The 27,010-nt window shown below is 36.6% G+C and overlaps 1 protein-coding gene across 1 annotated transcript in view; it reads right to left on the reverse strand.

Annotated features, from left to right (window-relative positions):
* Positions 1-4,155: 4,155 nt before the first annotated feature.
* The window catches only part of INSC (INSC spindle orientation adaptor protein), a gene marked incomplete at both ends in the record, with an annotated part of 97,696 nt that continues 74,841 nt past the window's right edge, over positions 4,156-27,010 (reverse strand). Inside the window, 6 exons of the mRNA XM_082000462.1 lie at positions 4,156-4,284; positions 6,237-6,313; positions 6,998-7,153; positions 9,906-9,972; positions 21,393-21,571; positions 23,560-23,731. Coding sequence (XP_081856588.1) covers positions 4,156-4,284; positions 6,237-6,313; positions 6,998-7,153; positions 9,906-9,972; positions 21,393-21,571; positions 23,560-23,731 — 780 coding nt within the window. The remainder of the gene's footprint in view (positions 4,285-6,236; positions 6,314-6,997; positions 7,154-9,905; positions 9,973-21,392; positions 21,572-23,559; positions 23,732-27,010) is intronic.

Genomic DNA, 27,010 nt, shown 5'->3' on the forward strand with positions numbered 1-27,010 from the left:
TCGCCTTCCCCGCCAGCTCTTCTTACAGCACATGGGGACCGCCTGCTCCTGCGCCTTTAAGATTTCCTTCTTGAAGACTGTCCAACATTCCTGGACCCCTTTGTCCTTCAGGACTGTCTCCCAAGGGACTCTCTCAACCAGTGACCTGAACAGGCCAAAGTCTGCCCTCCGGAAGTCCATGATAGCAGTTTTGCTGACCCCTCTCCTTACTTCCCTCACAACCAAGAATTCTATCATGTCATGGTCGCTAAGCCCAAGACAGCCTCCGACCACCACATCTCTCACCAGTCCTTCTCTGTTTGTAAACAACAGGTCCAGCAAGGCACCTCCCCTGGTGGGCTTACTCACCAGCTGTGTCAGGAAGTTATCCTCCACACACTCCAGGAACCTCCTAGACTGTTTCCTCTCTGCCGTGTTATACTTCCAGCAGATGTCCGGTAGATTGAAGTCCCCCACAAGAACAAGGGCCAGCGAATGCGAGACCTCCGCCAGTCGCTTATAGAATGTCTCATCCGTCTCTTCATCCTGGTTGGGTGGCCTGTAACAGACTCCCAGCAGGATATCTGCCTCATTGGCCTTCCCCCTCATCCTTACCCACAAGCACTCTTATATACAAATACATTAAATTTAATATAAATTTAAACTGAAAATGAAAGCATATTTCTCTAAATACAAAGACCAATGTTATTTTGACTGTTTGCTGCTGTTATTTAAAAGGAGGTGGTCAACACACCTATTTGGAACAAACCGTATGAGATACCAGAATCAGTCTTTTACTAAGGCAATGTGACAACCTACAGACTAAGTCCTGTCTTTTGCATACTAACAGGCAACCCTAAAAAATAGGTAAGACATCCAGTTTATCAAGATGTTATTTTATCCCTTGTAGGTACAAATATTATTTTAAACAGAACAGGTCAGACAAGTAACATTCCACACAAATGATTCGTGTACCAAACACACAATAAACTGAGAAAAAAATTTATTCCATGAATTAAACATCTGGGCCCCGAATACTGTAAACGGTTCAAACTAAAGCTGAGATTTGAACACATTGTCCAAAGTCACTGGAATGTAAATCAAAGTTACAAAGAATCCTGCAGTTTACTGCACATTTGTCTAACATTTGTAATCTCATACAAAATCTAAAATGTTCAGAAAAATTAAAATTAAACTACAACATTTCTGACAAGTATAAAGTTAAGTTTCTAGAATGATTAAGATAATATCTAACCTACATACAGTCTCTATAGGTCAATGAGTTCACATATATGAATTGATATGTAAATGTATTACACATACTCACTACCTCACTCTGCTAACTGTATATCTATTTACACAGAGTCCAATGACTGATCGACCAAAATAAATGTTTTAATGAAAATCTTTTGATATGAAATACTCTGTTTCATACTACATTGAAATTAAATATGTTTATTCTGGCTTAAACTGTTCCCTTTGTTTTGGTTTAAAAACTGAGAAGTCACTTTCAAAGCAAACATATTTAATCCAGAATTCATTCAGAAGTAATGAGAAAATAGTATTTCAATATTTTTAATGACTTTTTATTTCCAAGTTAATTAAGAGGAAAGGAAGAGGTATATGTTTATTTTCTCATAAACTTTATCATATACAAAAATAAAGTGCACAACTTCAGGTGAAAAATTCAGACCTAGCAAAAATGTTTTTGGTGACACTTAGGTATTAACAGGTCTAAAGTAGCCCTTTCAAGGTATATTTTTCTACTGCAGATGTGAGATCCACCTAAATGTATTTTGTTTCTCTAATGTGAACAGCCACATTCACAATATGAACACATCTAAATGGACAATATGGGCCTAGAATTATGGCCACATATTTACATATTGAGAGTATCTGTAGTAAAATCAGTTGATGTGGATTCACATTATTGTATCTGAGAGCAAATTAGACTCATTCATTGCTACTGGCCTGCTCAATGAATATTTAATTGACCTGTTAGAAATGGCTTTAAAATATTATGAGTCAGAACAGCATTTTCTAAATAGCTACTTCAGTTCACTTTACATGTGTTGACTTTTTTTTTAATGAGATTTTAACTTTACCTATTATGGGATAAACCCTACCCCATCTACAAACTAACATCTCTGGTGTTAGTTGCAGCTGACAGAACGAGGTTCGGTACAGCACATTCACAACAGAATTTGATATGTTGTATTCTATTAGGGATTAACACGCTATCAGCATGATAGCAACAGGACCTTAGTGAGTTCATTTTTTATGAGATTTATGAGTTCATGGTTTATACCAAGCATGTTGAATTTACTGTTTAAAGCATCCATGGTTCATACAAGTATTTCTGCTTAGTGAGGAAAGTGTTAAAACCCATCACTTGTATATTTTTAAAGCTGTACAGTACCATACATCTTAACAATCTCAGAACTTTAAGGAGCTATCTCAAAGTCAGCAAACAAAGCAGAATTCATCTCTGCTTTTACTAGGAAATTACATCTGTGAAACATCTGATTCAATGCTTATCTTTGAGTAGTTGCTTATGGCAGAGGTCAATGTATGTTTTCTAATGTTTTAAAACTTCAGACAAGATAGAGCTCATAGTTAAATGAAGACATTACAAGGAAGAAATGTTAAGGCAGAGACTTCTTAACCCATATACTTAAGGGGAGAAAAAAGTAGCCACCATTTATCACTGCTTGAAGCAGGACAGGTTTCTCAGACACAGGAAATGTGGAAGGCAGTCACAGCTTAGCAATTTCCTGGTGCCTTTCATCTAAACACCACATAATACTAAATAAACATTATTGAATTAAGCTGCTTAACATATCTACAAAGTAAGTACAGTAAAGAAGAAATGTACTTACTTTTTTGGCAGATGGCCTAGTACCCTAAAGTTGTGGATCGTGAAATGATCCAGAGTAATAGTTGCAAGCCATCAAGAAAAAAATACCTATACTTTCATAATCTACAGAGTGCTTTGTGAGAAGCTGGGGTGAAAAACACTCTCAAGATATTGCCAGTTGAGTAATTTTAAATTTGTATAATTTCTTGATTAAAAGGAAAAGGCAAATTTTAGGAGGAATGTTCATGAAAAAAATAAATTTATTTTAAAATCAATTCTATTCTTTGTGTTGTTATCCATTGGTAAAATCTCCTTTTGTCAATTCCAAGAGCTCCTGAAAGTCCTATTTCAGAGTTTTAGAAATACAGGACTAGTTAGAAAAACAGAAAAATGGAAATTCAAGTTACAATCAATTTATCTGTTCCGATTATTTATTGTATGCATGCACAACTTTTCACAAAAGTAGTAGCTTGAATATTAAAAACATGTCTGGACATGCTCACTTCCAGTTCTTGTAAGGCTTGGAAAGGAGGGAAAATTATCTGTGTGTGATGATTTTAAGTCTTATGTGGATACCTTCCCATTGATGATGTGTGTTTGATCTCATAAAGATTTTCCTAGAATTCTCCCAATTTCTTTAGGAAATTTCAGTAAATATAAGTAAAAAAGTGGTCTGCAAGTGTGTATCCTCTAATGGAGCACATCTTTATACAGCGTAAGAATGTCCTCTAACATCAGTCCAAGACAGTATTTGAAAATTTTCAGAAAAAATTTCTCAGCTAATCACAGTTACCTATTTTCATAATTCTATTAAAAAATAGCAACAGTTAAGAACTGGACTCAGACTATGATATCTCTTTCATTTCAAAGTATATACTTGCAGCTTTAAGCATTATTTTTCTTCTAATGCAGCAAATGCATGAGACAAGCAATTTTCTCTAAAAAAATGCAAAATATTCTAACTGTAGAAAAATATAAGCAATAAAACATTATTAGAAGCATTTAACATCAGAGCACCAAATTCTTGGCTTCGTTACCTTGATTCAGCTATATTAAACAAGACAACAAGATTTTGTTAGATCGCGGTGATAAGGTCTGTTGAAATGTCTTGGAAGGAAAATAAAATAAAAAATTACCTTTGCAAACCACTGAAACAAGTTTAGTAGTTCTTTTTCTTTGCTCCTACACACCAGATGTTCGTGGTTTTAAAATAAATAAGTCATAAATAACAACAGGACTAAAAGTAAATAAAATTTTATATCTATTATCTTATTGTATTCCTATCAACTTGATTATTTTTCAAAGGATTTGGCTCACATTTATACAAAGCTCTCTTCCATATTTGTGCATAGCAGAAAGGAATCCACAAGTCTGGGCTTTACTAGCTGCTGAAAATCTGAATCTTCAAGTCCATCAGGACTCATAACGGCTAGTCTCCGTAAGGCTGCCTAGAAAAACAAAACAACATAATTGCAATACTGTTAAGGGTTGACAAAGTCTTCATTGCAGGAATCCATTGTAACTATCTCTAAATAATAGCCTAGATTCAAAAGTGAACTGTGCAGGTCTACGGAGTCTTCTGCCTGGCTAAGCTCTCATTACTGTCTTTATCTGTCAGATGAATCTCCCCTCAAATGCAGCTATTAAATGACGATTCTTTTTGGGCACATTAGTCCTGAGCAGCAAGGACACTGTGGTGTTAAAGAACACTGAGGTGAGGGTCAGAGCACTTAGATTGTAAACCTATGTCTGATCTGCTGCACATCTCACACTGCCTCTTTTTGTCTCAGCTCTTAAGTTTTGTCTTATTTATGAGAACTATAAGCCATCTGATTCAGAAAATGTTTGCTACTGAAGCTTTATGCAATGCCCATAACAGAAATCTTTTATGTACTAGTGTAGTAGAAAGAAGATGTACATTTCAATGTAACCACAAATAAAACTGCCAGTTGTTCCAATTCTGAGGCTGCACAAGAAAATTTCATTGATGTTACTATTATCTTCATAAAGTCTTCCATTCTTTGAAAGTTACTTGTTTTTCTCACTGAAGAAAAATGTACAATTACATACCTTCTGGCAACCTGACATGACAGATACAGCTGGAAAGCAGGCTGGCTTTCCTCACAAACAAAAATTGTCTTCTATTAGTAAGGTCTGATAGTTGTGATCAGCTTATCTCTATGCTGTTTGTCAATGCAGCACTAACACAAGAGTTAATTGCCTGCTTCAAAATACAAAGCTAAAAATACCAAAGAGTGCAAGCCATTAGACTTTTAGTGACAATATCTATCAGAGCCTGAAGCAGCTTATGTCTCAAGGACAATATTTTTGCCACATGTTTAGCAGAAAGCGTCATCAGACTGTTACAAAAATATCAGGAGAAGCAGAATTGCTGAGACAGACAGGCAGGTAAGATCTCAAGCAATAGGCATGAATTCAAGCAATGTGCAGCAACAACTTCAGTGAGACAGAAAAATCACAGTCTGGTTTGCTGCCATCACTCTGTGGCCTCTGCTCTATCCATACAAGATTAACAAACCTTCTTGGCATGTATGAGGAATAACCACAGCACTTCTTATGCTCACATTGATACTCTCTTCATCCTGAACAAGTCCTGCTTAAGCAAGCAAAACTTCTCATGTGCTGGTACAAAGCTAGATGTTAATCAAAGCTGCAATAACCAAGTTTTACATTTAAAATAACATGAATACTAAAAAGCACCATCAAACAATATTTTTCAGTCTTTATTCATGAAAACATATCTCCTAACCTTAGACCACCCATGTCCCCAGAGCACTTTCCTCTCACAGAATGCTAGGTGAAATACTCAACTCTGACAGTTGGCCGGGGCTTACAGTCCATGTAGTGCAGGGCCAGCAGCTGGGATCTTTCTCCTAAGCAGAGAAAGCATTAACCTTCTGTTGGCCACTCCTTGGCTGGACACTACATCGTCTTGGAGACTCAAAAAGAAAAAAAAGGACTGTAATGCAAGAAAATCTCCTTTCCTCTTTTTGGCCACTTTACATAAATATTTCCATACATATGTGTGTGTGCAGATAAAGGGCTGTTACCCCTGTGATTCAAGGCTCATTTCAGCAAACATAGCAACATCAGAGAATGGAGTTTAACAATTATTGAAACCTTAAATTCTGAAGTGTTCCAGTGAAATTTCTTAGTGCTCAATAATGTGAAGATGAAGCCATTTTTCCTTATGTGCTTAAATCTTCAATCAGAGGATAAATAATTGACACTGTACAGAATTACGCTTAAGGGGAAAAGCAGAAGACCCTCGCATGAATTTAAAACATTCCTGCAATACTCTACGCATTTTGATATCTAAAGGGCTGTTTTTTCTGCCTTTTTCAGAATAAGTGTGAAAGAAAGATTAAAATGTACATACCAGACATGCCACTAAAACAGAATCGCTGTTATTTCTTTCAGTTGGTGATCTGCAAAGTTTAATTAGGCGAGGAATACCTGAGTGCACAAAAGAGTATCAGGATAAATAATTTAGAAAAACAAACTCCTTATTTTGAGATGAGGTCTATTTTTAGATGTTTCATATTTATCTTCCTTAGTAGGTATGATCTCTAATGCAAAGATGATATGCAGTTAAGGGACTGTGCCTGGAGCTACGCAGTTCAGAGCAGTCATAATTAATAGTTGTAAAGCATAAACAAACACATGCATTGTTTTTACCCACTATTGCTGTTTCAGAGTGGAAATTGTGACCCCCGTTTCTTCCCTGTCAATCCTCCCACATGCCCTTAAAAACTCCAGCCAAAAGAACATGTTGCTTCCTGTTAGATTTATCACATCTGAACCTGCAAAGGCCCAATTTTTTTGTCCACTGACAGATCCTGCACAAGGGTTTAAATAAAGGAATGGAGAAAGCAGCAGTGTCAGTTGGCACAGTCTGCCACAGCTGTGTGTGGAGCGGACGCTGCACCTTGGTTCCTCTGGGAAATGAGCCAGAAGTTCATTTAGCACAGCATCCTCAGTCACTCTATGAACAGGCTGTATAGGGAACCTATTCCATAAAGTGTACCAAGTGAGGCTAAAAATTGAAGAGAGCTTCTCTATGACTGTCAGTTCCTCCCTCTTTTTCAGTCTGCCATTAACGCTACCCGGGCTGAAACCAGGACAGTGATACATCCTTACAGCTGAGTTTTACGGCTGCATCTGCCACCTCAGGATCTCGGCTGAGTCGTGCCAGCGTAACTGCAGATTTCTGCTGGACTCGCTCACAAGCAGCAACTTCTGCTGAATTTCCTGATGATGATCTTTCGAAGAGCATTTCCATTAAAAGTTGAACACCTAGAAGGATATAAGAGTCATTGTTATCCTTTCTCCAATAAAAACTCAGTCCAAAAAAGTAAAGGGAAAAAGCAAGCTAGGTAAATACAGACCAATCATTGCCCAAATAGGGCATGAAGAATGCATAAATTTGGAGTGCAATTTGGCCATCCGCATTCAGGCACATACGATCTGTGCATAAGTTTGTCTTCACTAGGAAGGTACAGAACTTCTGGAACTAGAAAATGCACTAACTCTTCCCTTTTCCAACTTCTTGACTCCTCTACAAGTTAGTATTTTAGATTTCACAAATGTATTGCTTCTAAACTAACCTTAATGTAATCACTAACCTAAAAACCTGTAATGACGTATTTCAGGTCCCTGCATCAAGTTTTGCTTGAATTAAAGGAAAGTAAATTTTTTTTTTTCAGTTTATGTATTTTTAAGCAAGCCTTTAAAACTTCCCATCTCAAACTGTTTAAGGGTATTTTAGAATGGAGAGTCCTTTAATGAAGGAAATGATGAAATTCTGGCTCTTGAAGTGTACTGTACGACTAACTCTTCACTTCAGAAGAGACAATGTCATCCATGTCAAAATGGTTTCATTAACTTACTGTTGCCTGTAGGAGTTGACATTCTTATTGTAGCAGCACAAAAACAGGCGAGACTGTACTGATTTCTATTTTCTAGATTATTTTAAATGTAAAAACAATTATGTGTTATTAGACTCCATATGCTATCAGGCATTCAGATTACTTCAGGTAGCATCAGAGGATTTTAACTATTAGAACATTTGCATAAATAATTAAGAAAATTAGCATCAGAATCATGCAGCTAGATAATAATCAATCAACATACAAAAAAAAGTCAAAGTTGAGAAGAAAATGTATCTAAACTCTCCATGATTCAAAGAGCCTTCTCACTTTGTGAATCGGGCTTCTGACCAGGATCTGATTATTATAACGTTAAGCAGTCACAAAAAGCCTTTATACACAAGACGAGTGTCAAACCATCTCAAAATCCTGGGGGCAAATGTTTCTGTGTGAACTTGCATTATGGAGTGTATGCACAAACTTTACTTCATCGCATTGTGCTTGACAATCCACTTGTACATCTCCACGTGCTGTGGTATCTAGCATGAGTTACATAACCAATCTGTTAGGAGTGCAAAAGCTTCCAGGGCTTATCTGGATTGTGAGTGCTAACAACAGCAAATCAGAAAACAGCACAAGTCAGACAGACAAATGATTCTCTACCCAATCCTACAATTACATACACCTAGGGTCCTAGGAAATGTCAGCATCTTACCAACAGTTTCTAGAAAAGACTCTAGGTAGGGAAACCCATGTGCCTGCACCAGGAGGTCCAGGACCACCTATCCAACCTCCAGGAACACAGGGAGCTTGGACAAGGAGCATGGCAGGAACCACCACGTGGACCTGACTAACCTCTCTCTGGGACTGCCCCATCCCTACCATGCAACAAGGAGGTCATATAAGAAGCTTTTTAAGGCTTCTTATAAGCCTTATAATGTCATATAAGAAACCACCATGCTAACTTGCCTTGCTCTGTCCCACCCTGCCACACCGCAGTGTCTTCTGCGTGGGACAGAGAAGTCAGGTAATTTGTAAAGCTGCATAGATCTGTGATTAAACTGCTTCAGTATCCAGATCCATTCAACCTCTACGTTGTCATTTGGTCTCAAACTGCAACAACTACCCACCTTAGCAAGGATATCAAATGCACACTACCTCTGTGCACACATGGATCACATCAAGTAAATTAGTTGTGCCTGCTCCTTGACAGTCTTATTTGTGTGCACAGAGCTCAAATTTTCCACTGAAATGCAAGGAACATCTAAATGCAATATTACATAGGAATTGGCCAATTCTATTTCAAGACCCACTTCCATGTAGATCCTTTCTGAAACCCCTTCCCCCACCTACAGCCAGCCATGTCTGAGATTCAAATGGTTCCAAATTCAAACTACTCCTATCCAAACCTTAATTTAAAAAGCATGGAAGGAATATTCCTAGGACAGAAAAAACAATATATGTGAAGCTTCACTGTAATTTAATATCTCCCACAAAAAAAAAAAAAAAAGCTGTCTTACTATATAGCTTGGCCATGAATTTGCTGATAGGTGTATTAATAAGGCAGTTTTGCTTTCCTGTATCCTTATCCACAGAATTATTGACCTAACTTCTCAGATATCTGGTGGGCCTATAACACCTAGGGTTTTTTCAACATAATGAATTTCTCATGATATTTAAAGAAGTGTGGGGAAAAAACTGGCAACTGCTGTATGGTAATTAAAACATAATGCTCCAAAATTTATAATACTTCTGAATACCGGTGAAAAAAGTGGCACAAAATGCAGGTATGCTTTGCTCAATATCAGGTGATGTCTTTCAATGTGTAAGAACTGCCACTGATAACAACTACTACAATGTAGTTACCAAAATGAAGGTTGTTGAAACACTTGGTACTACCCTGCTTTGTATCTATGAGTAAGTCACACACACAAGAACGTCAGTGACATGGTCATACGTGCAAAGTTTTCTAAAGCAGTGATAATTTATTTCCGTTACATAGAACCATCCCAAGGACTCATTTTTGCACCCTGCAGCAATGTGCTATATCCAGCAGAGACAGAATGCAAAATATAATATTATTAGTGAAGCCTTTCTCCTTTACCTTGTAACCACTTGTTTCCCATCAATCCACATTCTCCACAGACAAATACAGAATATAACTCAGATAAAATACATACCATTTCCTTGAATGATTTCTGATGTACACTGGTCCAAGACAGACATGTTTGCCAATATTGTTACCACCTGTTATTAAAAAGAAGGAAATATGAAGTATAGCCCTACAATTCAGAAATATTAAATAGCACTGTGCTTTATAAAATTAATATGGCAGAAACATGGAAAACCCAATAAATTGAAAAGTGTTCTTGTAGTTGAACAGTCTGTTTCCACCTTTTTGATTTCTCAGGGGTCTTTATCTTACATATGGCTGCTAACTGAAATCCAGAGAACAAGAAAAGTAAAACCTCTTTTTCTCACACTCCTATACGCATGCGTAAAATCTGTCATATAAAGATCTATGCAGCAAATTTGTTCAGTGGTCAAATTGGTAGAAAGAGGAAGATAAAAATTAATAAAAAACAACACCAAAAAAACCCTGGTATCCTGCAAAGAATTCAGCTAGGATCTGCCTGGAATCAATCCTATAGTCACATTCCAGCTCAGGCAGAGCTCACAGTAAAGGCTAAGAACCAGAATGTAGCATGTGTTCAGTAAAGGCTAAGAACCAGAATGTAGCATGTGTTCAGTTGCACTAAGTTATTGCTATGATTCTGCTTCAGGGTTCAGCTGAAACGCTGAATTGGAAGATGCCGCTGAAACGGCAGCTTTGGAATTTTGAGCCTTGATTCAAGGAAGTATTTAAGGAATACTTTTTAGTTTTAGTGAAGCCGTAAGTTGTGTGCCTGTCAAAATACTGTCCTAAAATGAGCTAGATTTAAAATTCTGTTTATACCTTTCCTGAGCTAAGGCCAGATTAGGTTTTGTACCAGCAGAAACACATTTTGAGATCCTGATTTACAGAATTTTTTATCCAAAATAGCACTAACTGTTTTCAAGATTAGGTATAACTCAGCTTGCTTAAAGTGATGCAGCAAGCCGTTGACAGAGACTGGATCATGTGGAGCTGTTGCCTTTCAATCACCCTTGCCCTTCATTGATATCATATACTTTCTCTCATATGTCCTGCAAGATATTCTTTTTTACCTTATCCTTCAAATAACTTGCTTCTTGCATGCAAACACATCTCAATATTAACAGTGTATGTGAGAGACCAAATAATAAATGTTATAGATCATTACAACACAAAATAGAAATAATATTCCTTCTTAAGATGTTTTAATTTTCTCTATTCTTGTTGAGAAAAACCGATCAGCCTCAAAAATAATGATCCGTTTGAGAACTGGTCATCAGCTTTTTAAAAGTACAGTGTCAGTTCACAAATAAGATGTAAGTAGGCATGAGATCAAATCACCATTCTGATCTCACTTTGCCATTTTAATAACAAGGATGACTCATTTTTGATGCTGTGACATAAAGGTCTTCCACTTTTAAAGGTAGTGTTACAGTGTCATCTCTCTGAATAAATATACTTACTTAGGATGCAAATGAGTTGCTGAAACTCTAAGGAGTGACAGGTAGAAATATGGTAACTCAGTATATGCCTATATATTTATTCCATATTCATTATTAATGGTGTTTCAGGCAGAGTGTATATGTTTTCTCATTCTAAATTATATCCTGTTAATGAAAATTGCTTCCTCTATGCAGAATCTGTACCCCATGTGGCTCTCTCAGCCACAGGTGAAGAATTCAATTAAACAGAATTTGAATACGTGCCAATTATTCCACTGTTTCAAGTTATTTTGTCTAATAAGTATTTTCATACATAAAAATATTTTGTATGTATCTTTTGACACCAAAAATTATTTGAGGTTTCATTTATACTTCCTTTGCGTTGATTATTTCCGCCCCCCCCATATTTTGCAATGTATTTATGAACTAGCCTAGTGGGTTTTTATGTAACCTTCTCCAGAGGGGTTTATAAAAGACCCTTATCATCAATAACCATCAAGTTCTACCTATATTATCTTTCTAAATCTTAGTAGGACTTGAAAGGCAGTTAAACTATAGATTAGCTCACTCCATATGTGTAGATTTTTCTTTCCCCAAAAAAGTCACATTTTCCTGTGATATAAACAATGTAATGTGAAATAGCATAATGTAAACACATAGTAGGAAAGCTGAAGAGTTGACTTTAAATGCTATATTTCCCCTATACTTGCCTATTTTAAAATTCAGTATACATGCAGCTTACACGAAAATTTCCTCTGTAATACAGACCAAAGATCAATGAAGTTTAATACAAAGGTGAAGTCTCTAGAGGAAAGCACAAACTTAAATGTAGACTCAATTTGCTTCGAAAAGCAACACTTCTGTGAGCACTGATATTAATGAGTCTCATTTCTTGTGGATTTAGAGTTGATCAAAAACCATAAACAGAACTCTTCCAGTGGCATCTCTCCCACTGTCTAATAATACATAGGCTCATGCTGCAGTCTTTATCTTCGCCTCTCTTTTCCCATTATCTGGCTCCAAATTTCATAAAGCCTTAGGCAGTCTCTCAAAAATAACTGTGAAGTCCTGTTGAATCAGCAAACCAGTTCAGATGTTACTGTGAGATGTGGAGCACATAAACAGATACAGGTAAAAGTGACTGCCTTTCCATCACCAGGCTTAGGTGGTGGAAAATAGATGAAAATTACTGGAAAAAGTAGATACCAAAACCACTTTCATAATTGAAAGACTTGAAAATATTTAACATGGAATCTCTACTGTTCAACTGCAATATTTAGTATTAATTTCATTAATTGACATTTTTTTCTAGAAGATTACACTCCAGGATTATAAAGAACTGGCCCCTGAGACAATTTATGATTCTTGCAATTTTTCTGGATTCCTAAGCCATGCAATGAACAGGTAGTGGTCAGGTCAAATTATAAAAAAGAAGGTATCCTGAAGAGAGGACACGTAAGCTGTGATCATTTGCCAGTGCTATCATACCATGCAGAAAGTCTGTGCTGAAGCCAGTCACAAATTCCAGTATCCTATTGATCTCTTGATATGTGGGATTTTCAGATGTCAGAGATTTTCCAGAGAAAAAAAAAGACGTTTCTTCATGATATGTGGAATTTTTTAATGGAACATCTGAACTCACATTCTATTGCCCAACCTAATGCAAGATTATAGTGGACTACCTTAGAAACCATGTGCTGCAGAACTGATCCCATCCAGCATAATACCCTGCCTCAGTGCCTGTATGTCTGCTAGGCAGATCCATTCTGGAGCTAGATCTTGATCCATGCATCTCCAATATCTGTATGCTAGCAAAGCTCTCCAATAGACTAACCCAGGTTAGTCCACGCTCTGGTCTCTGTTATCCAGATCCATCAAAAATTGCAGGTGCTTCTCTACAGCCGGACTTCCATAAACCTGGTGGCTGCAGCTTTTTCTGTGGGAACTGGCAGCCCTAAAACCACTGTAGTAATGAACACCACAGAAAAATAGACTTCATCAACAATGAACTAATGCATTTGTTTGCCACCAGATGAAAACTGAATTATTCAAGTCAGTATCGTATGATTTACACTACTAAAGACAACCAGAGGAACTGGCCTCTGGGGTTTATCCCTGTGTTCACCACCTACCTGTTAATATGTGCTATGCATTACGCACCTAAGCCACATAGTAGTGACACACAGTAAAACACAAAATGCCAGGAAGACAGTTATCAGACCAGCTCATGCTTTAGCACCTTTTGAAGAGGCACCAACTTATCAAAATATTAACATGTAGATAGTCCCACTGGGACTAGTAAGATTTTTCACAAGACTAAGAGTCTAAGGAGTTAACTTTCAGAGCTTAAAAAACCAAACCCAAAGTGAAGAAGTTTTGAATCTTCACCTCTAAATGATTTGTTAGTGAACTAGGTATGCAGGGATATTTGGACGGGAGTGGGGTCCCCTTTAGGTCCATGGCAAATTTCCTTACTTAATAAATAAACTTTAAAATAATAGAGATATTTAATACTTTTCAAATGTCAGTACAGCATCATGTTGCTAGTCTCACAGTTGCTCTGGAATTTAATCTAAAACCTAACTAAAAATCTCTATTTCTGTAGGCAAAATAAGTAAACAGATAGTAAACACAGATACCTCTCTGTGGTGACAATATCATCCATTATTATAAAATTGGCAGTGTTGATCTTGTTGGTTACTCTAGTAAACAAAATCTATTTGTAAAATTTGAAAAATGTTTTTAGTTCCACATAGTATCCTTCCATTCACCCAGCCTTTCACACATGCTGAATTTATGAGTGATGAACCTTCCTTTTCAGTTCTGTAGTCTGCTTTGCACTGAACCATAGGAATTTCAGTTGTCCAGGGTGATTTAAATTTGAGAAACCATGGTTAATTAAGACCTTTTAAGATAGTTTTGTTCAAAACTTCTTGAAGAACAACAGTCAGCTTGGAAATTCCCTTTCTAAAAAAATGCAATCACACTAACACTATAATAACTTTTTTCCTTCTAAGCAACTAATGGTGACATACTTATTAAACTGCACAAAGATAGTAAACATTTGTTGCAGAAGTGAAAACTAGATGAAAATGCTTTGTTGTAAACTAAGATACATACACTGAGAGTGTAAATCTCAAATGCTTTAGTTAACAAAGAGATTTAAACCTAAAAAGCACATAAGAAACAGAAGGCTTCCTTGATACCTTTCCCTTAACGAGAGATTTAAGATGATCTAAAAGTGTTTCTCGTTATTGTGAAACCAGCTATTTAGCAAGAAAGATGCAACAGCAAGATGAAAACACATGGTTTAGTGCGTTAAAGGATCAATGTCTTCCACATCTGAGAGTGACTTACCTAACATGGGGGATGGGGGGGTGTTTACAGAGGTGGAAGGTGTGATGCTAATATACCTTTATTGATAATAAAGGCCCACTGTTCAGTGAGCTTTTATTGACAGTCCCAACATAAATAGAAAGACACAAGCTCAAAATGAGAATTAGCAAGTAATTTGAGTGGCAAAGTAGATCAATATAGAATTGCTAATTCTCTCAGTTAATTACTGCTGTAAGGCTGGTTAATCTCTAAGTAAAATTAATTTTTCTACATATTATGAGAATATTTTGTAATTCTTTCAAATAAGTGACATAAGGATAAATCAGAGCGTGTCTGCAAAGTTCCAGATACCCATCTTCAGAAACAAAAGGGCATCTGACAACTAATTAGAAACAAAATGGAGTTTGTTTCTGAATGTAAATTAAAAACATCTGAACTTCACAATTCAAGGGCAATCCACAGGGAGATGGCAAAAGCATACATACAGCAGGGGTCGAGAACAGGCATTACATCAAGTCTAGGTAGAAAAACTTTTCAGGTTACTATTTATTGGGAGAAAAAAACTTGCTAAGAAATCTCTAGACTTTTTCTCTAGGACATTATATAGCTTAAAATAGAAAACTTAATTCCTGTTGCTTCTGATAGCCATTTTTGTGGCTGGGAATTCAGTTTTCTTTCTGAAAACAGAGAAATAATTATACCTAGATAAGCAGATCAAGAGGTCTTTCTGTCACCTGATTGGAAGAGGCAAACATCCCCATAAAACCGTAATAGCGGTTAGAGACAGAATCTGCTTGTGAAGTCTAGGTCTACTTTGAGACTGTGTCAGGGATCTATAATCTTGGAATGCTGAGGTAGAGCAACAGAGACTAAAACTAAAGGAATCTTACCCTTTGGAATGAAAGATATCTTCATTACATTTTTATTTACTTACCTTCATATTGTTGACTAGTCTAGCTAAGGAATAGGCAGAATAACCAGATTCTCACATTTTTTCTTTTAAAGAAAGGAATAGGAAATGCATCCTGCACAGGTCACATGGCAAATGGACATCTCCCACAAACCAGGTCATGTGACTCTTTTAGAGTGACAGAGCTAAAGTGTGTCTCCTACCTCACTTCTGTGGCCACAGTTTTCTGTGTTTCAGATGAAAATCCAGGAGAAAAAAAAAATAAATCATCCCTCAGATTTCCTTCGTGGTATTAGAAAGCTGCTTAGATTTTGAAACTGACTCAATCAACGAAAGACACCTAAGACATCTTGTGTCCCTAGAGCAGCGCACAATTTGGCCTAAGGCAATGCACAGTTGTAGGAAACAACTTTGCTTGTCTAGCTAGTCTAATTGGAATCAAGGTTTGAGTATGTGGGAGGAAACTTAATTACTCCCATTTTAGAGGAGGCAGAAAGTGCAGAGAACTAGTTCAAAGTGCCACTAACTCAAGCACAGTGGTCAGGAAGTCATTTCTGGTGCCTATCCTAGAAGGTAATAGTTTTCTGCTTGAGGAGGAAAATGAAACAAGAAACTGTAATCTGTAGAAACACTGTTTATGAGCTCACCTGCTCAGAACCAAGACTGCAATTGCAACCTCCACCTAGGCAGTGATTCTGTTTTGGAAAAAATTATCAGTGGCAAAACTCAGAGGCTGTTTGAAATCTGCCTGAAGGACTGAAGAACAAAAGATGACAAACACAGCAAAATGCATACATAACCATTTCTGACTTACAGCTTTATGATTGGTACAGCCTGCAGCAAAGTCTCTTGTTTATAGTTTCTGCAGTACACAGCCCAGCACCAGCCCAATTGTACTGTGAACCTGGCAGGCAACGGCAATGGATTGCGCTGACATAGCTTGTTTCCTCTAGAGAGACTTTACACTGAGTAAGTGCAATGTCTGCCCAACTTTACAGATGATTAAATAAAAATGCAGAAAAGTTAAACTGCTTCTTCAAAACCAGGACAGCAGCAATATTAAGAATTGATCCCAGGAATATAAACCTCACTACACTAAGCTAGCAACGAATAGCAGAGTTTTTCAATTGAGCTGAGATTTTACTCTTCCATCTGAACCTCTTGCTTTGCAAGTTGGAGCACATTGTCTTATCCTGCATCAAATCTAAATGTGAAAGGCAGAATTGTAACTAAACAGGCATTTTGTCTCAAAAAGATTTAGTGTTTGAGACAGTCAGTGTTCAACCCCTGAAAAGTATCATTCCATAACACTGACCACTTAATACTATTATAGTACACATACTGTTATTTATATTTTTATATTGTTCAAATGTATATGCAAAGACAGAGGTAACCAGTTAAAAAGAAAGAAGGGACATCAGGGAAGCAATTACAATCTTACACAGAAAACTAATTAGGATATCAATGATATAACAGCATGGTTAAAATTCAGATAGAATCATGTGACTTTTGGCCAAATTTTCATTTGTGCATCTGTTACTGGCAGCCTTGTTTCTTCTTTAATTTCTTAAGGTTTTTTAAATAACTTAATTATGTAATTTATCACCTCTCTTTCTAGCTATATTAGTTGAAAATATGTTTTCTCGGTGTGATCTAGTCAATGCTGGAAAAGATCGCACAATTTTAGTGTATCGTTTGCCAACCACAGTTCACAACCAGAACACTGAAAGGGAAGGCAATTCTGACCACACATCTAGTCATCATTATACTAACACCAGAGCTGGATATTAATGGAGATGTGTGCAAGAAAACTGTGCAGATACCCTTTTATAACCTACTTGTCCTTACGTAAAGGCTTTGTGTTGCATTTTTACCCACAGTATGTAAATCTACAAAAGTGTGTTGAACTGCAGAAAGGGTGTGTGAGCATGCAGTTGAACCATTTGTGACTGTTAAATATTACTTGCAGCTGATCTTGAAAATAATTTTCAAACACCAGACAGGAAGCTTAGGGCTACTGAAGTCAGACCTGACAGAAGCAGACCACCAAGCTTTGCTGCTAACCCTTGCACTGGCTGCTTGTGTAACATGCCATAGGTGATTGAGTCCCAGGGAACCACATGCATTTCTCCCCTGGGAAAGACCAGCTGATGGCTCAGCAGTGGGAGGGGTATTCCTCTTCTGATCCAATGGGGAGAGGGATCTAGTAGACTAAAAGTAGTCCATACTACTTTTGCTCCAAGAAGAGAGTTTTAAAAAGCATAAATGAGTACTCTTCATCAACTGCCTTCCCCTTGACCAGAAATGATTTTATTTCTTGTCAGATGTAAGGAATGTGCACCTAACATGGGCTGCACTGCTCAAACTCTACTTCAAGCTCCCTGTTCTTAGCCCATACTGGATTCCATACATATGGGAAAATCTGGACAGCAATTTAACAAAATGGAGTCAGGAACCCCACAGTCTTCATGACAACAAGCAGAAGCTATAAGCAGTTGGCAAGGAGTAATAAATTCCCCAGTATTCAAGAAATTCAGACTGAGAAGTAGTACTGCAAGTTCCTTTCATCCAGGCAGGGATTTTCAAAAGAAGTCAAAAAGACCTGTTAATATTCTTGTTAAAAACATTGCTCTCAAAGTCTTTCACTGGGTGCTAGGCAACATTTAAAAATCAAAACTTCTTTATGTTAAAATAACATCTGTCTCTGCACTCCTTTTCACCCTACAATCTCCCATGTAAGAGAAAAAAGGGGGAAAAAGGCAACAAAAGGAAAACTTAAATGCCCTGAAAAAAAAAATGGATGAGCAGAGAAAAGGATCTGGAATGTAGAGGAAGAATAATATCAAGAGTTTAAAATCTTAAATGAGACGGAAGGTCTCAGCTTCAGAGCCGGCAGCATCTCCCAAACACCAAGAAAACAGGAATCTAGCAGAAAAAAAGCAGCAACCATTTCCATTTTCTCCTTCCAACTTAAAAGCCTTTCTCCACCTCAAACTTTTTTGAAACATAATTCATTGATTTTAGACATAGAAATAGCCACTTCAAAAATGATGTATTCACTGCACATTAATTCTTTGTCTGCCTGAATAACAGAATATCAGAAGCTGTTAGACTATACCTCCACAACTTCACAGGTAAGGTGAGAATACTAGCAACACTGAAGAGACAAGTGGGAATGCGGAGAGAAAAAATTTATTATACATAGGCATACTGTGCACAAACATACATATTTCATATTTTTCTATGTAGAGTCTAAAATGATGGTTAAATTCAAGTAGGCCCTGAATGATAAGGGTTTTGGCCAAACCCTTCTTCTGACAATGCTTAAACTCCATTAAGACATCTGACTGTATATGTTACACTGCTGAATTTAGGCATGAACCCTTCTGAAAGGATATTTTGATGCTCCTTTGAAGTAAAAAAACTGCTATTCAGAAAATAAGTATCTGCAAAAAGAAAAAGAACATGGCACATTCATATCCATTTTGACCCAAAACTAGAGGCTAAGGTAACTGCAAATGATCACTTAATCTGACAACTCCTATACAAAGTATTTTGTTATAAAACTAAGCAATCTCAATGTAATATTGCTGGTGACAGAAGCAATACATGCTTCTATAAAATGGGCAATGATTATCTTGTTTATCGTTAACTCTATCGTTATCTATCGTTATACTATCATGGAGGGTGATAACTAATCAATACTACACTCCTTACCATCTTTCTCTCATTTCTCTCACAGTCTATTTTAGAAAATGACAATTTTCTTAAATCAGTAATAATGCTAAAGTAGTAATGTATTTAGAAATACTGCATAGTTTTCTATAGGATAATTGTGTTACTTAAATTAAAGCTCTGTATGAAAAACAGGGCATTTAAGTTTGAAGGGCTCTTTTATAACATTTTATGATAATTAGACCATATTTTGTTGTATTTGTTATTAATCTTATTCTTTGTTTAATTGTTCCAACATTTAGTGTAGCTTAATTCTAATTCATCTATTTTACTGGCCAGGATGACTTGATCATTCAGAATGGACATCAGTCCATAAAATGTATTCCACAGTGGTTGCATATTCCAAAATAAAAACTTGAATCAAAAAATTTCCAAACCTACTCAACTTAAATGTACATGTCCTTAGGCAAATGTCTACCGGTTGGGATGTAATATATATATATTCCCCCAGTATATATAACGGGAAAAGTTGGTAACTCTATTATGTACCTAAAAGGAGTTAAAATATATATCTCAAAAGCCAAAATGGCAATTTAGAATACCCTTATAAAATATAGTATCGTAGTGTTGCTTTTCTCTCTAGCTGAGTGTGTTTTCATCATTGCAACAACTAGGCATAGAACAAATTAAAAAGCAAAATATTCCATAAAACTGTCGTAGCAGGCAGACACACACTCCCCCAAAATATAACACTGAAACAACTACCCTTTTGAAAGGTGAGCAATCTACTCAAACACACATTTGTTCAGGAATTCAAAGGAAAACTTCTCTTAGGGTTGTTAAAACTGCTTGACTAGCAACACTGACAGCTCTGAAAGACAAGATGAGCAGCACTCAGATTCCACCTGAGCATCAGGTGCTCAGTAACAGAACAACACAAGGTAGGATTTTATAGTCTCCATCGCTGCAGAAATAACAAGGAGTCAGTTCAGAAACTTACTGCAGCACACCACAGAAAACATCACACCTTTCTGATCTAGTTTTTCATTTCAAGAAGGAATGTAAGGGGTTATTGGGGTTGAAATGTCCCCAATTCTTGGAAGGAAGCCATTCAGTTCTCTGTTCCTCTAGCTAATGAGATGTCCTGCAAGCTGCAAAAGGCCTGGAACTGGTCTGTTAACTAATAAAGTCATACATATTTCTTTAACTGTCTACCTGCCTCATACAAAGAAGGGGCTTGCTATGCTACCCACAGAGCAAACTGCAAGCTCACAGCTGACAGCAGAATTAAGATGAGGGCGTAAACAAAAAAGGAAATCAAAACTATAAGAGCATACAGGAGGAATAAAAAAAGAAGATGAAGAATTGTACATATGTAATAATAGTTTACAGCCATATCAAACACCACGCTGCTGTCCTTGACTTTGCCCAAAGAGCAATACAGTAATTATGGCTTAACTCCATCTTTTCATAAACACTCCTGAGCTGGAAAACTACTGATTGCTATTAATATAAGCTAAAGCAGCCCTAGTAACCCTCCTAGAACACCAATAATCAGTTTCTAAGGTCCGTTGTGCCTTGATTTCCATGGCCTGGCTCCTGTTGAAGGTTACACAGTGTTTTCTGTGGCAGTGCAGATCCCAAGTCTACCATAAATCATCTTTTGGCTACTTCAGAGGTGGGAAGGGGATGGGCTTGTGAGGCCTGAATTACGGACTTCTAGTTATATTCACAATGTCTCATAAACAGAAGTAGGGTAACAGAGCTGACTAGCAACATCCATCCCTTATTAATAGCTACTGAAACCCTCCAACATCATACCTGTTTCTCTGCTGAGGTGAAATTCATCACTGAGATGCCAAATAAGCAGTGCCTCTACAGCACCCCATTGCATGGTAGTGCCTGATGAAAAAAAAACTGATCTAGTGTCTTAGAAATATGGAACTTAGTTTCCTCCCCCCCGAATCACATTAAAAGCTGTCATATTTCATAATGCTCATAATAGAAAGGAACAGAAGCAGATAAAGAAAGAGCTATATATTGAAAAGAACCAAAAACAGAAGACGTGAAAGCAACTTAGGTTTGACTATGTCAAAACAGACATAGACCTGAAACCTGTTGACTTTTACACAAACGTGCTCAGGCAGCATCTTGCTGAGAAACTGCTCACCTGATCTCGGGAATATGGAGTATCCACTATGTGTTTGTCTGAACATGCTGCTAGAAGAATCTTCGTTGCATTTAACTGGAGTAATATTTCACAGGCCATGGTATCAAAGAAAGTAATATTGGCAAGAGCTGCTGAAGCCAGTAGGAAAACTTCACCAGATGAGGCTTCTTGGCACAGTTCTAGGAATGCAGAAGTTGAATAAAAGTAATTTCTTCATTGCAAAAATCATGTTTAGGTGTTTCAAATCAGTATTTAAGCATCTGCAACTTGCATTAGTAATCTTAGTATCTAAGACCAAGTTCATAATCATCAAGATAAACATTTTAAAAAAACAAAGAAAATGCTCTTTTGTCAGTTATATAATATATGACGTTGTTAGGGTGCTTCATAACCTTAGGCACCTTCATTTGAACCACAAAAGCAGGGAAAGATGGTAAATACAAACCTAGACACCAAGTGTTTCTAACATTCATCTAATTAATGAGATGGTCTACTTAGTATACCATTCTACAGGAAATATTCCACTGAACGTTCTTCAACATAAAGCTTGATGTAACTAAAGAAAATGAAATACAGGAGGCAGAAGGCTAACAGAAACAGATCCATAAGAAAATAATTCTGCTATATATCCTATTTTTTAGAACAAGATACTTATACATGTTGCCTATCTCTAAACCTATTTCTCTATAGTCAAAGATCACCTTGCATATTTTACAGCTTCAATAGGAAGTGCTGAAGACACAGCTCCCTTTTAATTCCTTACACACATGTATTTTAACTAAGATCTGAATCACCTGGCAATTGGATTTCAGCATGGTGTAAAAATTGAACATATTACAGTAATTCAGTTACTGAGTTATAAATATTACAAGGAAGCTGGTGTGTTATTACTGAAAGGGCTCTTCCAAAGTTATACATGTTCTATTTTTAATGCTCATATTTCTTGGGCAGAGTATATACTACTAAAACTCCTGTGGAACTTAAACAGTGCCAATCAGGGAAATGCTCCACCTGCTGATATCTTCTGGACAGACTGTTCAGATTGTCCCTTGACTGTGGTACACTGTAATAACCTGGATAATAATCTGAAATAAATCATGTCAGGTGCCACTAGCAGTCTAGCTACAGCAGAACCAAGCTCAACACAGGTTAATTCCACCCATTAGATTCAGGGCAGGTTCAGAGCAGAACTTTCAACATTTGTTGCTGGACAGTCTGGTCGTTAGGAATAAAATGTTTCCTTGATTTCTGCAGCACTAGTTCTGTTTGGGCATACCAAAGCATGCCTAAATACATCTCAGATAATTCCCAGGCGCTGCAGAATCCTCAAGCACTGACTGGCACTACTATAGTCTTTCCTTGTTCTATTTAAAAAGAACACACCAAAAACATGCATGAAAATTGACGTTCTGTAGTTTAACTGTAACCATTGAGCTCAGTAGAGGAATATTCAGATGTATTGATCTATTATACATGAGAAATCAAACTAGATGACCCAAACTGTACTTTTGAACATGAAGCTCTGGAAAACTGAATTTCCAGATCAGATAGCGGAAGCAAATGCTTGACTGAAAGCTTCTGGTATTTGAGAGGGATGGAGCACAATGCCAGAAATAAGAGAATCCTCTCTCTAGAAAGTCATGAGAAATGTCATCTTGTTTTTCTAAGTGTCCTCATTGACCCAGGTAAGGAAAAGCTTGCTGTTACCTTTACCTCATTTTACCATGGCCTAGACAAGGCCTCTGTAACGATTGTCTTGTAACAATGTCCATAGATTATACTGCACTGTACTTTTCCTATGAAGTATCATACAAATGTAGATGCAGTGGAGAGCTTGAGTTCCAACAAGTTTAGAAAATACAACAGGCATAAAGATTAGCAAGTATTAGAAACTGGTCTTTTACAGACAAACATGGGACAAGAGGATACTTTGCTAAGTCTTTTCTGTGGCTTTAATGGTAGAATTTCACACAGATATTGTTTTGTCAAATATGCATAAATGGAAGAAAAAATATTATGTAGCTTCAGAATGCCCTGATGCAGAATTAAAAATGACTGAGTTCTTTTATCTGTCAAGTAAAGAATGGCAAACATTATGTAGGCAATATTTCTAATGAGAGTAAGTCATTTTAAATGGAAAGACTCAGAAGTCCCATAAATAACTTACTGACAAGTGCTGTTACAATTTCTTCCATATTTTCCAGAAAGCTGCTGAGATGCTGAGTGAACGTGAGATGTGGAGATGTGATCTGTGCAATTACTGCTGCTGCTTCTGCATGAGTAGCTTCAGAATGGGTGTTATCAGTAAGAATCTCAGCCAGGCACAGTATCCCATCAACCTATGGAAAAACAATAGGTATAGGTTGGAAATACTCAAGGAAATTCTTTTGCAACCAAAGATGGGTTTATAGTTCTCTTTTCTTGGCTGTGGCTAAATTATTCAGTTTATTTTCAAAAATGGCTTAAACTTGGTGGCATTTATGACATAAGGAGTTTCAATTTAGCAAATACAAATGAGTTCAGCATAAAAGTTTGCTGACCAGCAAAAAGTCTTGCATTTCCTTATCTCGTAATGTTTCTGCTTAATTGATTATTGTCAAACAAAGAAGTTTTTTTCTGACAGACGTCTCAAGTTATACATTAATCCAAAAAAAAGCTCTTATAAGCAAATGCTAACTGCTACTACGCCATAGCCTCATTTAAGCGCTTGTCTGAGTGTGTCCTACTGCAAGACTGGAGCCTGAATGTGCAGTAAGTTCTTCACAGACATATTTTTTGCCATTTTTTTCTGAACTTGTCACAGAGCCATGCAGGATCGAAACATACTATTGAGACACCTTATCCAAAGTGCACCTCATGAGCTTGCACAGCTCTCACATTAAAGCTAGGTCCTTATATCCTTACTTTCTTGGAAGAGAAATAGAAAATGAGTAAAATGTACATAGGCTTATGCTTTTAGAGTGTCTGGAGTGTTCTAAACTCATTCTTTACACAGATTAGGCAGATACATCATATACGCGCACCTCACTCTGGATTATAGGACATTGACACAATGAAAGACTGCAACAGAGCATAGCCAATGGGATAACTTAAGCTGCAGAAACTTATCATCTGTTAACAACCAAAGCCAGCAAAGGAAGGTTCTCTGTAGACAAGGACATAATCTGTGAATTTTCAAATTAACAGGACTATGTTTCTTCCCCTGTTTAACATATCCCAGAATAATTCATCACATTGTCAAGCAGGTAGGTAGATGTGCTTAGAGGGGACAGAGCATGAAGATTTATGTAACTAATTATGGACATGTTTATGTCAAATCCACATAAATTTACTAATTAAAACCTTTATATAAATGAAACTAATGTAACTAATAGGGACAGTTTACAAATGATCAGAGCTTTTACATATTTCACTGAATAACTGTTTTAAAAACTGGCCTTATTTATTTATTTGAAGTTCTGAAAAAGTGTGGGGTCAATCACCTTACATGTTGCTTGGACACTTTAGGATACAAAGAGGAATTATGAAGGCTTAGCACTGAAATATACTTTAACAGTCAAACAATAACAAACCTACATTTGTGTTGTACACTCACCAAGACTCTTAGGTCTGTTTTTCAGACTGAATTCTCTGTCTATTCAAAGCTTCCTCAGAACATGCACATTAAGTCCTATCCATTATCTCCACAAAGGGTATTTAGCATATCTCTTATTCGCATTTTTGTTATTTATTAATACAGAATGTTGAGTTATCTTAATTACTTATCCTGCAATGGGCATGAATTAAATTATTTGATAAGCACCGACAGTTACTGTATTTTACAAGAAAAGCTCTCAGATTGATGGGAGCAAAAATTACCCTCTGGAAGATCATTCATTGGCATGCACTTTTTAATAGGCAATAGACTATATCATTGGAACTCTAATAACATAGATAAATACAAAAGAAATTATATCTCTATTTTTCCTCAGATTACAAATGGGATTTAGTATAGAAGCTCAAGTACTGGCAAGAAGAAGAAGAATAAATTTTCAACATTAAACTTTTTCTTGACAAGCTTTCAACATTAATCTACCTACAGCAAAATATTTCCTCCTAGTTATGGCAGAATTCTACAGCTTGAAATAGCAGATTCACATAATTCACTTGGCTTCAAGATACATTAATAGATCTCAGTGTCAAGAATTAATATATGTCCTCACAAGATGATTTAGTAGCCAAAGTGTGCTAGACAATATCAGATGCAAAAACCCCCAATTTTGTCACCTTGAAACCTCCCCAGATCACACCTTGTCTGGAGTTCGAAGGATGTTAATAACAACAGTCAGTATAAAAAGTTAAATATATTCCAAGGCATTAAAAAAATACTTTACAAGAAACTTCTAAGATCTGGTAACAGATATGGCACCCTTCAGCTCTAAATTTACCAGTTAAAATTCACTTGGCCAACTCTTATTCAATGACCTTGATAAAATGACTTTAGAGTAGTTTTATGCTATTTCAGAGCAAGTAATGGCTTATGAAAGACAGGTACAAGCATGTGGTTAGGTTTTTGCATCACTACTGATTGTTTATATCTACACTGTAAAATACAAGCTTCTAACAATACAAGGGCTGTACTCAACTTTTAAATTACATACTTGATTTTTTTTATTTGCTAAGTAATTGTTTTTTGGAAATTGGGAGTTGCTGAATTGTAAATAGAAGTAGATATATGTCTTTATTCAGCATAAAGATAAAATACATATTTTGGATCCATGAGAGCCAGCACTAGTTAGTTTTTCTCCTTTCTATTCAGAATCATGTAAAATACTAACAAATTCAGCCTAAAATTTTCTCTATACAATTTTGTCTCCCATCTTAAATATAGAAAATAAAATAAAACAATTTTACTCCAGCAGGCAACCCCATTTATACGTGTCTAGCAATAAATTTTAAAATGACAGGGGAACAATCTAATAAAAGCACTTTAACATCCAAAAAGAAATTGCTGCTCAAAGCATTTTTATAATTAACTTTCACACTGAAAGGAACTTTGGATGGCTGCCCTGTTTTCTGTTTAATTTTGGTGAAGTAATCAGCTAAATGTCAAATCTGTTCATCACCTTGGCAATACAAAAGAACCAGTTAGCCAGATAATGCAAACAAATGAATTCCATGAATGCAACAAGATGCTGTGGAGACCCTGCATTTGAGGAATAGTGTTCAGTAAATGCTTGATCACTAATATTTCAATACTGATAACTGGAAAAATGCCAGGAACTTACATCCTTATGAGCACGGTCCTGTTATAGAAACTTAATCCAAGTGACAAAATAAATATGTGATCGCTTTACTGCATAGATCAAGTTTTCTGAAAGGAAATAATTTCTTTTCTCTGCAATAGGAATGAATGAGTTTTGGGGCAGCCCTCTTCTTTCTTCAGTATACCTATTCTTCCTCCTAAAAATATTAAATAAAAGTAGGCATCTGTTAAAGATGCCAATACAGAACTTGGGATGAATTGCATTAATGACCTAATGATTTGAAATATTACACACAACAACAGTCTTAACTCTCTGCTTTCCACAATCAGGTTCAAGGCAGGCTTTCCATGCCACTCCATGAACCAAGACCCA

Source organism: Phaethon aethereus (assembly GCF_964289735.1).
Source record: "Phaethon aethereus genome assembly, chromosome: 5".
NCBI lineage: Eukaryota > Metazoa > Chordata > Aves > Phaethontiformes > Phaethontidae > Phaethon > Phaethon aethereus.